Raw genomic sequence first — 17,095 nt, 5'->3', positions numbered from 1 at the left:
ATTCTTCTATACGTTTCACAAATAAGGAAATGAAATCTGCCTAAGTTAGCCTGGATAACAGTGTCAGGGCTGCAATGTTTCCATTACCAAATAAAGGTTGACTATATGTATATGTATAATGTATGTTATTTAAAAGGGACAGGTGAGAATCTTAGCCCAAGGCCAATTACTAAATTCCTCGAGATCTCCAGGTCTTAACAAACTAACTCAGATTGCCAAAAAGTATATCAAAAGTATTAGGCTTACTATCTCAACCTTTCTTCTGCTAGCTTTGATGAGTTCAGAAAAAGAAGCAGTCATGTATAGGATTATTCTGGGTCCTTTTAGCAGTAGAAGTAGTGAGAGGAAGGGGGTAAAACTACAAGAAATGTTGCCATGATTGCAAATTCACAATAAATCTACCCTAGAGCACAGGACAAGGAAAATTTTTTATTTTACACTTCATGCTTGAAGGTTTTTTTTTACCTAAGATTTCAGCAGGACTTAACTGCACATAATAGTAATATTAGGATCATCATTTCTCCCTCTACCTAACCTGAAATTTCCACTAACACCACCCTTTGTAACCAAGCAGCTTTGGATTATTTTCCTCCCCTGACAAATTGCTCTTCCTGTGTACTATTCCCTAGGAAAGCCGGCAAATGCTTAACTAATCTTGGCAAGCTAACTGGAACAAAAACTTAACAGTTCAAAATGGCTAAAATTTTTACCACTTTCATATATTACATTAGCATTCTAAAGTGTGACATCAACATCTAAAATTAGTAATTATTAAACTTGGAAAAGGAGTTAACTGTTTCCTCTGACATTTAATGTTGTGTTTAATTTCAGTGGTAACCTGAAGTACATATATGAGCACCTTTGAGATGACAACCACCCCTCATAACAGTCATGATAAGATTTCACTATTTACATAGGCATTTGTGTTTACTATTGAGCTGGCACCAAGAACTACTACAATTGCCACTAGCTGATGATGAAAGAGGAGAAAAAGATTTGAAGGCAAACTGTACACTCCCATCAGGTAAAGAGTAGATGAGGGCACAGTCAGCTATATGAACAAAGGTTCCAGAGTAGTTTAAACAGAGAAAAGAGAGTACATGTGGCAACAAAATGATTTTCTTCATGCTGATTTCAAAAAACCATGTACTAGTGAAACCAGTATTACATTCAAACTGCAGTGGTGAAACAGTTTCAGCAAAGTGACATCATGCATCAAATTCAATGAGTAATATTAATTTGAATTTTGAGTGTTCTATTTTGATTTCCATTAAACTTATAAATTGAATTTGGTTTTTTAAATGTGGAACTCTAAACATAAAGAGTTTATACCTAATTTGACGTTGGATATATTTAAGGGAAAACTGGAGATCTGCAATATTTTTCCCCCTTTAAACAAAACTTAAGTTTGATCAATGCAGACTCAGCAGAAAGTCATACAAAGATTATTTCCATTATCTGTGACATGCTCAGCCTTTGAGTGATAAATACCCTCGATGAGACTGACCATTAGATCTGTTTAAGATCAGCAATGAGAAAATATGTAAATATTTTTTCTATTAAGCTCTTTTATTGATTTCACATTTTCCCAATATACATTCAATGCCAACTATATGTTCCACATCTTACATAAGGCAAAGAAATATCTAGGATTATATGAGAGGCAGATTAGCGTATGGGTTAAAAGTATTGACTTGCAACCAAATTCTGGTTCTATCACTTTCTCACTGGGCCTCAATTTCAGTAACTAGGAAATACGATTGTAACAGTACCTGCTTCACAGGGTTGTTGTAAAGATTAAGTGAACCTCTAATATATGAAAGCACTTAGAATAGTGCCTGACATACAATAAGCACTGGGTAGGCACTTGTTGCTGCTATCGTTAGGACTCTGTCCTACTGCCTGAAACATACCAGAATAAAACTTCAAAGAAAAAGTATGTGTCCCCTATTTACAGAAAACAAACCGAAGCGATAGCGAAGGGCCTAAATTCTAAACCTGCCTCCCTAACTTGCTGTATGTTCCTGGGAAAATAACTTCTTCATATTTCAATTTCTTTGAGGAATTACTATGAGGATGAAATCAGATTTTCAAAATCATGTAATTTTAGACTTGAAGGGACCTTACGGATCACAGCCAAATCCAGTTATTTACAATTAAGAAAACTTAAACATCTGTCAAACTAAAACTTATCAAGAATAATTTAAAAACCCTCTAGTCTCTATTAACAAACTTACCACATAGCTAAACTTTATCCCTAAAAGCACACAACTTTTTAAAAACATTAATCATTTGGCTAGGAATATTAATAAAATACATTACATATTCTACTACGTACTTAAACAGTGAAAACAGCTTTCTTTAAATTCTCTGGGTTAGAATTATACACACAATTTTTTATCTGAGCATCCATATGATGTACTGAGAAGCCATTAAGGGTAGAAAGATAGTTATTCCTAGACTTCTGTGCTTTTGTAATTCTTATTTTGTTTTGATCAACCCCAACCCACTTAAAGAAAAAAAAGTTCTTCACAAAGAAAATGATTGTTTTGTAGTGATGAATATGCTAATTACCCTGATTTGACCACACATTGTATACATGTATTTATAGTCAACTCTGTATGCCACAAATATGTATAACTAATACATTTCAATTAAAAAAAAGTTCTAAAAAGTACATAAAGTAAACAGTTTAAAAACAAGGGAGGAAATGAGGTGTAGTAAAAAATCACAGAAAAGACCCAACTTGGATGGTATAAGGTAGAGGCAGGCTCCACACTCACCTCCAAGACACGAAAGATACAGGCCCAATGCAGGAAACAAAATTCAAGTGAAAGACAAAACCAATTGCACTGGAATGACCTACCTAATCATGGAACAGAAAACTTGGAGAAAACTTCTCTGAGTCCTTATAAGAGAACACTGCATAATAATATAATGTGCTAAACATGCGTTCTAAATTGAATTTAGTTTTAGAGATAGGGAATAATAAGGTTTATTATCTAATTTATATATGCACATACTTAAACCCAACACGGAGGATTTACTAAAATTTTTTTTCCCTTTAAATTGTAGTCCACACACAACTCATACTTGGGCAATGCTAACTCAATTCAAAGTCATAAAAACTTGAGAGAATTCTAGAGCTCTGCGACACATATGACTGTAGAAATCACACAGGAGTCTCCTGCATCAGGCAAAATGACCTCAATAAGTTCCCTACTTAGTAAATGAAATAGATGGTTTCAAAGTGTTTTCTCTTAGAACATTGTTCAGTAAAGGCCGAGAAATGATGCCAAATTAAAATTCATTAAAATAAAAGTGAACATGTGGATAGTATCATTATGAAACTAAGCCACATATTTAAGTATACAATTACCTAATGGTCTCTCTTAATAAATGTAAGTTTAAGTTAAATTTGCAGATTTGAAAGGATAATCCTTCAGAAATTCTCCACAAACACAAAGTCTTACAGCTGAATTTTGATAAGCATAAGAATTATTGTTTATATTCTGACCGTGACTAGTTAAGATATGTGCTTATGTACTAAGTCAGTTCAATTGAGGTAATTTTATGTCCTCTCATGAAAAGTCGAGGCCCATCCAGACTCTATGTCCGAAGAGAAAGCCGCCTTTCCTCTGCGTGGAAGGTCGCCAAGGGGAACATGTGGACAGCATCAATACTTTCTTCAGGGAAGAAACAAGTATGCTGGAGACAGACCAAAACACGGCAATGGGCCCCAATGGTCTGTGCTTTAGATCTCACCAGTGATCATTTGATTTCGGAAAAAGTCAGAAGTGAATTCTTGTGTCTATAAAATTACCACTGTTCTTTTTGTAATATAGGAGGACATTTCTTCTGCTGCCATTCTATATGGCTCTGTCAGTGTTTTCTCTTTCTGTTACTAAAAAATAGATTTTTATATAAAATAAGACTTAAAAATCAGAAAACAAAAGCCAATTAGAGTTGAACAAATGAGAAAATCATCAGCAAGCCTCTTTGAGATTTTATGAGGCAATGCTCAAGAGATTCATCATCGTTTCCCAGTGTTTAAAACCTATTATCATTTGTTTCTACTTCATGTCTATTAAAAATACCAAAGTGTGCTGGAATCCTAGTGACTACATAAACATAATGCCACATGCGCCAATAATAATAAATTAAAGAATGTATCCGCCTACTCGAGTTAATTATATACATACTATATTTTTGGAGAACCAAGTCCATTTATAAAAGATAAATTGAGTCACTATACTAATCAAAGTCCAGGTAATAAACAAAGGATTTATTTACAAAAGGAAGGTTTCAAAGGTTTACAGTAGCCCAAGGACAGTGCCAACTCTGGGCCCCAAGGAACAGTCAGTGAGAAGCATCAGTAGAACTGGTAAGAGAGCAAGTCATGCAAAGACTGCAGCCTGGAGCAGACCAGGAAGTTTCAGTTGAAGGACTGGTCAGCTCAAGGTTACCTCCCAGGGAGGAGACCATCACACTCCTCTCCCTTCCTCCTTTCCTTGGTCACATTAGAGATGCAAAGACCTATGTTCACACAGGTCAGCCTCCCCGGGTAGAGTGCAGGGTGCTGGAGGGAAGAGAGCAGATCTGAGGTGGCAAATAGAAAGACCCTGGCCCAGATCAAAAAAGGGAGCTCTGCTAACTAAACTATCAATGCAGCTTTTAGCATCAGCCTGGTTTCTCCTCCTTAGGCGCTCACTTCAAAACGCTTTTAATAAATAGAAATTTTTTAAATTCAAAAACAAAAACAGAGCAAAATGAGAACTCAGTTCTCTTTAACAGCAATTTATTTTTTTATTCTTCAGCAAACGTACTTTTTCAGCTGATGTCCCAATCCAAACCGCTCTTTTGTGGAAATCTGAAAGACATCAACAGTGGGCACTGGAAAGGGGAAAAAAAAAATATCATAGTCAAATACTGACTTAAAACTCAACCATCAACCAGGAAAAAGACCAAAGTATTAGTATATATGTGTGTATACATATGCACGCTTAAAAATAGTGTACACACAGTCCTTTCCATCACTATTTATGCTATATATATATATATATATATATATATATATATATATATATATATATAGGAGATCGTTACTGGCCATTATATATTATATATTAATGTATAATATCTGTATATGTAAATGTATAAGTATAATTATGAAGAATGATCCCAAAATAAGCAATAGCTTAAATAGCCATGTGTAGGAGAGTTAGTACACTATTTTTTAAGTGGAAAAGAGACATATGTTTGTATATACGTACACCATTTTTAGAATAAAACAATAGGAGATAGAGTAAATCATAGAGCATCTAATTTTCACTGTATACCCTCTCGTGTGGCTCATATTTTTTACCAGATATAAATGAGGGTATTTCAAAAAGTTCATGGAAAAATAAAATTAAAAGATAACATGAATCTTTTCATGAACTTTTTGAAGTACCCTCGTATGTTCTTTAAATCAAAAACTATAATGTTTATGAAATTAAGAAATTCTCCCAAAGAAGTCATTTATCATTTATTATTCACTGGTTTAAAGGGTATTAGTTGTGTGCCCACTGTGCCAGTCACTGTAGACAGAAGAGTAAAACACACACACACACACACACACGCACACGCACGCGCGCGCACGCACACACACACACACACACACACACACACACACACACACACACACACACACACACACACACACACACACGCCTGCCCCATGAAGCCTGCAGTCCAGTGGGAACAGACACAGGAAAAACAGGTAAGAAAACTGAAATGATGTTAAATGGTGACAAAGGCTCTGGAGAAAAATAAAGAGGAGAAAGAGTATGGGGAATGCAGTGTATGTGAGCAGAAAATATTCTCAGATATTCTAGAAACAGCTGGAGACCAGTGTAGGGAAAAGGAGTGAACAAGTTATCACATTAGAAGGTAGGAACAGAGAAGGATGATGGATGGGGCTGTGTAGGATCTTTTGCTCAAAGGGCAAAGGGAGAAATAGCAAAATCCATCAGGAACTTATTGCAGTAATTGAGGCAAGATATATAGTGGCTTGGATCAGTGGAGGTGATTAACATTTTGGATTCATACATTCTAGGAGGGCTGATAGATTTCACTGATGAACTGGACTTGAGGTGTGAGAAATCAAGGATGAATCCAAGGATTGTGGTCTGAGCAACCAGAAGGATGAAACTTACCAACTCTTGGTATGTGAGAGACTGGAGAAGGAACAGGTTTGAAGAGGTGGAGAAGATTGGTTATTGGACTTTAAATATTTTAAATTTGACATGTTTATTTGACACTCAAGTGAAAAAGTTAAGTAGGCATTGAGAGGCATAAAGGTGAGAGGAATGTACTAAATAAACAAATTTGGAATAGTCAGATACATATGTATTTAAAGGCATGAGGCTGGATGTAAACCACTCAGTGAGTGTGGAGGAAAGGAAACGTCTAAGAACTATGCCCTGAGCCCACGGGCATTCTGACGCTCAGAAAAGAAAGCTGGAGAGGAACAGCTAGGAGGATGGAAGATTCTAGGTTCCTGCTGATCTGGACACAAACAGAAGTTTCTCAAGGAGGAGGTAAACATCTTTTATCAAATACTGCAAAGGCAATTAAGATGAGATCTCAACTGGGTCAAGGGGTCATTTTAGCAATATGGAAGTCACTGTTGCCATTGACAAAAGCAGTGTTTGTAAAACGATGGGAGCAAACCCTGATGAGTAGATATTAGGGGAGAAAAGAGGAGCAAAAATGAAGCTGATAGAGACAACTCTAACCAAGAAATTTAACAGTCGAGGGAAGCACAGCATTAGGGCACTAACTCAAGAGGGATTTGAGGTCAAGAGGGTTGTTTTTTGTTTTAAAGTGACAGAAATATTGGCTTGCTGTTAGGAATCCTTTGGGAGAAAAGGAGAAATAAATAGTACAGGAAGGAAAGAGAGAATTGCACGAATGGCGTCTTAGGTGAAAGAAGACAGAAATGAGTGTGTAAATGGAAGGATGACTTCACAGAGGGGCTTAGATAGTGCCGTTCACAGGAACAGCTGGGACAGCAGCTAACGAGGGGAAAGACTGCCTTGCTAGTAGGACATTCTCAGACCACACATGCTCCACACTGTAAACCAAAATGGTATCCCCACATGGCCTCGCTCCCTGTGTTGGCCATGCAAACACTCCACTGATCAAGCAAGTTTGTTGTTAGTACCACCACACAATCAGTTCCTTTCCTAAGAATCCCCTCATCTTTTTGTAGACAATGAGAAAGAGGGTGGACATCACTCCAACCCCACCTGCCCCAAACCCAGGGTTGCCGACATTTAAAAGTCAATAAAAAATTCTAATACGTTGAAAATTCAATTGAATTATTTTTTTAAAGAAAAAGATGACAAAATGAGAACATACTGCTCTTTCTCTAAGAAGATTTAAGAAGACAACACCTTCCCAGGCACACAGAAAAAGTGACTGGGAAGATGGAGGCAGAGAAAGAAAAGGGACCTGGCTACAAAAAAAGTAGAAAAATCTAAAATGCACTAAAAAAACTAAAACCTTCACTCGAGGAAATTGTATAAGACGAGATAATAACAGACACAAACATTTTTCCAGAATATATAAATTATTCCTACAAATCAACAATACAAAGACCAAAACTTAATCACAGTATGCACTAAATGCATTAATGTAAGATGGACTGTATGGGAACTCTGTACTGTCTTTGTAATTTTTCTTTAAATCTAAAAACACTTTAAATTAATTTTTAACAATGTTTTTAAAACTTATTAGTTTTCTGATAACCAATAATAAGGAGTCAGAAAATAAATTGTTATATAAAAGTCTTATTGAGCTATTAAATACTCAGGAATAAACTCAGCTAAACTTAGTGACTTAAGCCCCCCCCAAATACAGAACTGTACTGATACATGAAACTAGAAATTACAAACAAATGTTCTTTTATAAGTTTACCCCAAATGCAGTCAAATTCCCTATAGGGTTCATTTTTGAGGGCAAGAAAATGAGGAAGAACTTGCAGAATGTACTAGTAATATATTTCCAGGTTTTTAAAAAAGGTAAATTTACTCAATCTTTCCCTGTCTCTCATATAATATCAGTTGGCGAGTGAGCCCAAAATATGTGGAAATTAGTCTAACACTCTTGCTATGGGTTAAATGTATCCCCCAAAGGTTCGTATATTGGAAACCTGACCTCCATGGCAATAGTATTAAGAGGGTGGGAAATCCTATTATGGTTATTGAAAGGTGGGGCCTTTGAGAGGTGATTGGGTGGGTCCTGAGGGCTGTGCCCACACGAATGGATTAATTTATTGATGGTTTAATGGGTGGTAATGAGTACGGTTTTGATGGCTTTTAAAGGAGAGCAAGTGAGAAGGTTAGCTCTCTTCTCTATTGGTCAGGCCATTCACCACGTGACACTCTGCACCACCCACAAGAAAGCCCTCACTAGACGTGTTCCCTGGACTTTGGATTTCCCAGACTCTGAAAGTGTAAGAAATAAATTTCACTTCTTTATAAATCACCCAGTTTCAGGTATTCTGTTATAAGCAACAGAAACGGACTAATACAACACTGATCACGTAAGCAGAGGTACAAATAATGAGAAGATTTGCACAGAAAAACATCTTAAAATAATTTTAGCTCTTTATCATTTTAATTTCAAAATAGCTTTGTCCTTGAGATCAGAAACCGGACTCATATCAGCAATTCTGAAAAAAACAGACATATTATCATGACAATCATAAAAAATTATATCATTTCTTTACTTAAAGTATATTTCCCCATGTACAATAAAAGTAATCCTTATCTTTAATTTCAAAGTGGATGCAGGAGTGTATTTCTTCAATTCTTATCATTTCTTGTTCACTCAGACATATTGTCAGATTAGCCCTAGCCAAATATGGTATTTCAAATAAGAGTTATTCATATATTTCCAAAACATAAGAACAAATGCTTTTCAAAAAGAACTGTTAAGTAGGTCAGTCTAAATCTTGGATTAGTCATACATTTTTGTCAAGTTCATTTTACTATAAATGCTGATATCTTCAAAGACACGTTGCAAAACACTCTTCACGAAATATTTTCTCACTTTTTTATTTGCTTGCAATAATCCAAATAATAAATAAGCATGAAACCTAATTATTTATTCTAGAATAATAAAATATATGTTCCTTTTTAGTAACGTCTCTAGTTCTAGTCATATATTATTGCCCACTTTAAATCATCTTTTTTCCCTCAGATTTTCAACTGGAAAAAAAATAACCTTTGGGGGAATCTACTAGTAAGTTAGCAATGAGAGTAAATACAAGTCCCATTATGATCAGTGCATTATAGAAATATGAAAAAAACAGCAAAAGGAACAGACACTTGGAATAATGCATCCTCACGTGACAAACTTGCAGGAAATTTTGCCACAAATAGAGCAAATGGAACCAATACTGAGGGGCCCTAAAGGACTGGTCCAAAACACCCAATCCTCTGAACAAGGTGGAAGCTAAAGGCCAGCCACCACTAACGCATCTCAGAACCAGGGGCCAAATGAGCCACGAAGCAGTGAGTACGCTCCAGGGCAGTCTCCTCCACCACGGGCAGTACAGGGAGCAAGGGGCTGGCCTGGGAGGTTCCTCCCTGGCAGAGGTTGACCTCCTTCTTGACCCCGACCACCATCTTAGTTCAAGTTCCCTCAGAAGCAGACCCTGAGTGAAGATTTGGGGGCAAATAATTTATTAGGAATTGCTCTCAGGAGAAATCAATAATGAAATGTGAGGAGGGGAGAAGGATAGGGAAAAGGAAAAAGTCAACCAAGGGTACAAATTCAGGTGAAGTCCCAGCTTCAGCTCCATGCTGTGGGTAACACTGGAGCATATTTTACCCCTCAAATTTGTCAAGCCTCAGGCAAAGTAGTTAGGCCGCTGAACCCCCACCAGTCACACCTATGGCGGGCAGGGTGGAGTGGGGCAGGAATGAAGACTCCCCAAGTACCTCTCTCCCCAGGAAAGAGAAAACTCATTTGTCTAAGGACAAGCTACAGAAGTCCCAAGCATGAGCTATTAGCAGCAAAGTGTGCAGAAGCTGAGGGACAGGAGCACAGAGCTGCGGAAAGGTGTCTGAGGGGACAGGGTGAAGCATCATCAGAGTTCACAGCCCACCCCACTCCAGCCGTCAGACCTCAGAACCGCTGGATCAAAAGCAGAGTAAATGTAGAAATCTCTTTTTTTTCTTCAATGTAATGGAAATTACACACAAATCACACCAATTCCTGAAATACGTACGTTTCAACTTCTGTTTGAATATAATATTAAGGAAAAGAAAATTCCATCTATAGCAATAAGATGATAAATCTCAGACTGTTACTGATCGATGTTCACAGCAAAATTTAAAATGATGCTGAATAAATAAAATGAATGCAAGTGATGATAAAGAGAGAACAATACGGAATCGGTAAACAACATGGCAAAATTAAAAATACAATAGGAACGTTAAATTCAAGACTGAAATCACAAAAAAAATTAAAAATTCACTTAATCGAGAAGACAGATTGGAAAAATTTACAACGTACTGAGACATGAAGGATGAAAGAATGAAATAAACATGGAAGACAAAGGAGTGAGATCCAATCCACATATATCAAGACTAGCAGGTACAGAAGGAACGATAAATAATAACACAAAACTTTCATGAGATGAATTAACACCAGGTACACTAAGCAAAAATAAATACATAAAGGATAAGAGAGTACTTCAAAAAGTTTGTGGGAAAATGGAATTAAAAGATAATACAAATCTGTCCATGAACTTTTTAAAGACCCCTCATATTATCAGGGAGAGGAAGAAAAAATGGCCTAACAAGTACACAACAAAACACAAACAAACTGCAACAGATTTCTTACGAAGAAACAAAATGAAAACACATCACACACAAATTAGCAGAAGTTTCTAAAGCATTTTTTCCTTTTGCGGGGGAACTATTATGACCCCACAAATTTCACTTGGTCAAGAGTTTGCTTCATTCACAAAATAAAAAGTCATTCTCGGTTGTGAAAAACAAAGCATAACCCTCAGGGTTGCTTGGTCTACAAATTGTTAAATAAGTAAATCAACTAATAAAGATGAAAAAAAGAGAAAGGATGAGTTATGGTATAAAAGAAGTGATACTGAACAATAAAATCATCTAAAAGTGGATTAAAATGATTGTTAAAATAATTATAAAACCGTGTACAAAAATCTTGAAAGAGGTATTGTGAAAGAAAATCTCTGCCTAAAATTCAAGATTGCATCAAAAAATAAGTATCTGTGGTAAGATTACATAATAGCATGCGACATTAACACCTCACACAGATGGGGTTTGGATGAGTAGAGAGTAATTGACCTGATTTCATTCCTAACACTGAATGTTAAAAAATAAAACGTTCAGACATGAAATATTCTTTTTCTTTTAATCACCATCAAAATAAAATCAAATGGGCACCTTTCATATCACTAAAGTAAGAAAAAAGTTAACCATATGGCAGAATATGTGGGGAAACAGCTAAAACACATGCACCTATAGGCTGTAATAGTGTGCAGATATAATAAATCACTCCTTTACAGATTACTTAATGATCTGAGGACAGTCTTATCACATATTAATGTGCATAGCTATTTACACAATTCAATGTCAACCTTATGAAAACAAACCATACATACATAGAAAACAGAAATAACACCATTTACAGTTTTCTCAGTATAGAGAAATTATGAGTAATTTTTTATTACATTACTATATATTTGAAATAATCAGAATAAAAATATTTAACATCTATTGTTGTCTGGCATTAAATCACATCAGTTAGTATATATTATTTACATTGAGTGAATTAATTTAAATTGAATGTATTATGAAAAATAGAAAGTAGGTAACTAATTTTCAAAATAAAAGATTTTGCTGCATTTTATAAATTCGAAAGGACAAGTACCTTTTTTATTTGAAAACTAAGAGTATGTTCCTTGATACGCTTAAAGAAAATGTGTAGACACCACACTAACTGTGTTGCAGATTACAAGACGGCCACAACTTTGAGCTGTGCTATCTATGTTCCCCCACCCCTTGATTCTGGGTGGGCTCTTTGTTTTGATCAAGAGAATACAATGGAATATCCCCTGTGCATTTTCCCAGTGGCTTCCACATCCTGTCTCTTGAAACACTTGATGTTGGACTCTAGTCACCATGGTACAAAAACACAAACCACATGAAGAAGCCATGCATAAGGTAGGTACTCTAGTCAATATCCCTCACTGAACTCCAAGATGACCCCTGCATCAACTGCAGGCCATCTGAAACTCCAGCATCTGTGCACACCAGCCCCACCCACCATCTGACTGCAAAGTCATGGGAGACGCCAATCAACAACTGTCCAGTTGAACCCAAATAACATTGTGAGAAAATAAATGTTTTGTAGCTACTAAGTTTTTGTTTGCAGTTTGTTATGCAGTGTAAATAACTGGAACAATAGGAGTAGATACAATTTTGTGTGTGTGTGTGTATGTGTGTGCATATTAGTAGGCAGGGGAAAGCATTTTAACCCAGTAAGTTAAAAGACTTATTATAGGGTCCTTTGTTGTAAATAGCTATTAGTTGAAATATAGCAACATCATCCCTGAAGGATTCAAAAAACAAAAATACTATTATGATTTCTATTCTCAAAAACAAAAATATGTTACATTTAGTTAGGCTAATTTCACCAATAGCCAAAGGTGGGATAAATAAACATTAAAATTAAATCTCAGAATCAGACAGAGAAATAATTAAATCTAAGGTCAACCCAAACTATATTTACTGAGATTCTGTATGCAAAGTACTCTTCTGGGTTTTATTGTGTTGTTTCACAGAATCTTGGCAATTTCTGAAAATCTATACAAACAAATATTATATGTTTCTGTTTCTAAACTTAGGCTGGCAATAAACCATCTTTCATAGGACGCAAGCTTTTTAAAAATATCATTATCAAGGTATTTAGCAATTATGCTCAGAATTACCAAATAACACTCATTTTGCTTAAGGTGCAGTGCACAGTAATTAATATTCAAAATAATAAACAAAAAAATAAAACTAACCTGGGCCATTTAAATACTGTGTAAGTGAACAGTGCAGTCGGACAATTATAGGTTCTGTTCGAATTACTTCCCACGCCACAGCAATCTCCTCCTGCACAAGTATGTTTCAAAGATGAATTAGTCATCTTTTAGAATTCAAAATGAAAAAAAAATCTTTTAAAATTTTTGTTAAAGAAATGCATAAATCATGAAAGCCTTCAAATTATCTCAAAACCCACTGTTGTCGGAAAAAAGGCCAATGTACTTTTAATTTTTGCCTTCTACATATGAAAAATAAAAGTGAAATCTAAAGATATAACAAAGTACTATAATAAAAGCCCAAACTTCAGAATATATTAAAAGAACCAAGGCAAAAGAAAAAATGTATACATTCTCTGCTTCTTTGGTGACTTTCACAAAACCAATTTTGTAACTAATATCATAAGACAAATGAAAATTAAACTTATTCCTGGAATAAAAATAAATGTATCTTAAATGTACCAGTCATATGACATAAATTGATACTTACATCAAGAAAGCTAACATCAATATGCAGATCAATATCTACATCATCAATGGCTCCATATTCCCTGAAAGCAAACATTAACATTAATATTTTCATTTTCCTTAAAAGATAGTGTGTGCTAGGTTATTTTAATTAAAAATTCAATCACTAATTCTCATCCCTGGTTTCTACAGATAGCTCAAAATTGACTGTGGACATGAATTAAATGACTCAACCTAGTTGGATTTTCATTTTCTGTGGCCCATTTATACCATACAGACATCTTTCTATCTTTATGTACATGCACATGTACACATAAATTCAAGAATTGGTTGGTTCACAGTTTCAAACATTCCCAGTTCTTTGTGGCAAATTTGTCAATCTTCCCACATGACTGCTTTGTTTTCATTACACTTTCTGAGGATGAAGACCTGCTTCTAAGGTCAAGAAAAGAGTTTCCAACACAAAGAAGGAGGGTAGGTGGGGACACACAATAATGTGTCCATTAATTTTCCTTCCAAGTTAGTCATCAGTGGCTCTGAAACCGATCCAGGTGCTCTGCCACTTGGATGCCACTGTGTTTTGACAGGCAGCTCTCAAAGTCTGATAAATCAAAATTAAAACAAGTAACTTCAGTATGTTCCAAATGTCTGAAGGCCTTATCAAGACCAACTTTTGTACAGCCCACATAGTGCCACGAACCAGCATATTTCTTTGAGTTAATAGAAGGCTATAAAAACAGCAGTTTTAATATTCTCCAAATGCATCTATATTTTTGATATTCCTATAAAGTTCAGAAGTTATAAATGCTATACAAAGTGTGAGATAAAACCCAAGAAATAACTGAAATGATAAAAGTTAATGACCGATGTTTATTGAACAATTATGTGCCAGAAATTTTCTAAGGATTTCACATCCATGTGATATTTGATACTCACAAAACCCTATAGGTACTATGACTATATCCACTTTACACATGCACAGACTGAGGGCCAAAGTAATAAAGTAATCATCACTCTGTAAAAGAGGTGGGACTTGAATACATGTACTCTAGCTGTTTATGCATGCATGAAATTGGTTCAGTATTTAAGAAAATATCACTTTGTGTTGGAAACCAGGTCAAATGTTAAAGGATGATCTCATTAAATCCTCACCACAGTCCTGTGTGGTGGATAATATTCCAATATTCACTTTGAAAATAACAAAACTGAGGTTTAGGAAAGTCAAAAGAGTTGCCAAACGGAAGATAAAAAATCAGTGGGGCAGTTAGGCATGGAATTCACGTCCAACTTCAAAACTGTGTAAAGTGCAGTAACTAGCACACAGTAAGTACTCAATAAAAATTCGTGTACTATATATTCAAGTAATACAATATAATACATATTTGTGACACTTTTATGGGGTTCAGAGAAGAAATTTTTAATGAGTAGTTTTACGTAATTTAATGAATAAAAGCAATCCAGAAAATATTTTAGCTTTTTGACATCTATGATTTTAAAAAAAGCATATTAGAATACAACTTAGCCCCTGTGCTTTCTCCATTCTCCCTTTTAAAAATATATTAAAACATTAAGCACGTTAGTTTTTTATAAAATTGTACTTTTTTTCCTTTCAATCTTTTTAAAGATTAAATAAAAGGATAAGTTATTTACATAGAAATTAATTTTTAAAACCTATCAGAGCACCTGTAGTTTGGGGTACAGCAAACTTTTTCTGTGAAGGCCAGGATAACTATTTTGGGCTTTTCAGGCCACATACAGTCTCTGACCCATATTCCTCTCTATTTTTGTTGGGGTGTTTTTTTAGGGGGGCAGAAGGAGCGCAACCCTTTAAAAAGGGAAAAACCATTTGTACTTCATGGGCTGTTTTAAACAGGCCTTAAGACCCAGTGGTCATAATTTGACAACCCTGAACATCAGCACATAATTCATAACTATGTTAGATCAAATATCCATTGTTTGGCACGAAAAAAGAGCCACTAAATGCAACGATGAAGAAAGATGACAAATGATGTTCAAGAGAAGTTTTGGGGGGATGAAAAGGCCTTGACTACACCGCCCCACTTACAGGAGTCAATCCTAAGAAAATAATAATAAGTATGTGCAACCCTTACCTAGATTGATATATGTAAAAGCAGAAATTGAAAATAAAATGAATATTAAATAATAAAGAAATATTTAAATAAACCATAGCATGTTGACATGATAAAAAGTTAGCCATTGATAAAGAAGTTGTTATAAAGATATTTAATATCCTGGGGGGAAATGTTCCAAACATACTATTTACTGAACAATCAGATTACCAAAAGAACATGAAAACTAAAAGGACTTTTTAATGAAAATAGAAATAGGAAAATTTAAAAAGTATTTAGATACTAACTATAAATTAGGTATAAAACTTTACTAAAAATGTTGTATATTTTCTAAAAACATATACCTACTTCTTCCAAATAGAAAGATATAGGCTCAGTATATAAAATGTGAGAAACAGAAAAATGCACAAAAAATAATTTGGAATACCACCATTCAGAGATAATTCTTTTTGCTCTTATCTCATACCAATATCTTTCTTATATACAAAAAATATGGTATATAAAGATTTCTGTCTTGTTCTTTCACTTATTCTATGAACAGTGTTTTTCTATACTTTAGAAATATTCTTCAAGACCATGAATTTAAATGGCTATATTTATAAAAATAGAATTGCCTGATAAAATATTTGGTTGCTTTTGATTTTTTTACACTATAAATATCCCTCTGGATAAAAATCTATGTGCACTGTCTTCTCATAGAATCATATCTAGAATTACTGAATCAAATAGTATGACTATATTTGGGATTCTTAATACATATTGTCTAATTACTATTTTAAAAGGTTTTAACAATTTATGACTATACCAGCCAGCTTATCACAGTGACCATTTCCCACATTCTCATCATCACCAGGCATTTCTACTCCCATTTTTCCCAATTTCATTGGGGAGAATGACTTTAGTCTGAATTTATTTACATTGGCAAGACTTTGGTATGTTTAGAGGCAGAGAGAAGAGAATCAGAGTACAGAAAAATCACAATTTGTAATAATAAATATGCTAATAATTAAAATTAAAATTAAAAAAAGAAAGGAATCAGAGATAACAAAGATCAGTAAGAACCTTATCCACAACTGTTTTCTCCCTAAATAATTTTCCAGACCATTTCAGCAGAATTTGCCATAAAAATATGATCAGAATATGACATAAATGCTTTTAAAGCCTTTACTATGTGAATTTTGAATTACTCTCTACATAATTTCTTAAATAATCTTTTGGTTAAGAGTTAGTATCTTCCCAATTTCTAATGCTATCAATTTCTTTCTAAAAAGCAGGGAGGTCGGGGTGAGATAAAGGATTACAATTGCTCTTCCTCACCATAGCAGAACATGAATACAGAATTTTAAGGAGGCAGAGGCCCTAAAGGTTTGCAATTAACTGGATTCTGTAGGTGTAGATCTGTAAATAGTTACACTTT

At 34.8% G+C, this 17,095-nt stretch overlaps 1 protein-coding gene across 2 annotated transcripts in view; it reads right to left on the bottom strand.

Moving 5' to 3' along the window:
• PARP8 (poly(ADP-ribose) polymerase family member 8) overlaps positions 1–17,095 on the bottom strand; it is a 161,076-nt gene that overhangs the window by 46,061 nt on the left and 97,920 nt on the right. For both annotated transcript variants that reach the window (XM_063086452.1, XM_063086453.1), the window contains 3 exons: positions 13,611–13,671; positions 13,103–13,193; positions 4,827–4,893 (listed from right to left, as the gene is read on the bottom strand). In XM_063086452.1, the coding sequence (XP_062942522.1) occupies positions 4,827–4,893; positions 13,103–13,193; positions 13,611–13,671 (219 nt within the window). The remainder of the gene's footprint in view (positions 1–4,826; positions 4,894–13,102; positions 13,194–13,610; positions 13,672–17,095) is intronic.

Source organism: Cynocephalus volans, chromosome 2 (assembly GCF_027409185.1).
Source record: "Cynocephalus volans isolate mCynVol1 chromosome 2, mCynVol1.pri, whole genome shotgun sequence".
In the NCBI taxonomy this organism is placed as follows: Eukaryota; Metazoa; Chordata; class Mammalia; order Dermoptera; family Cynocephalidae; genus Cynocephalus; species Cynocephalus volans.
Note: the sequence above shows the minus strand (reverse complement) of the source record. Positions and strands in the feature narration are given on the sequence as shown.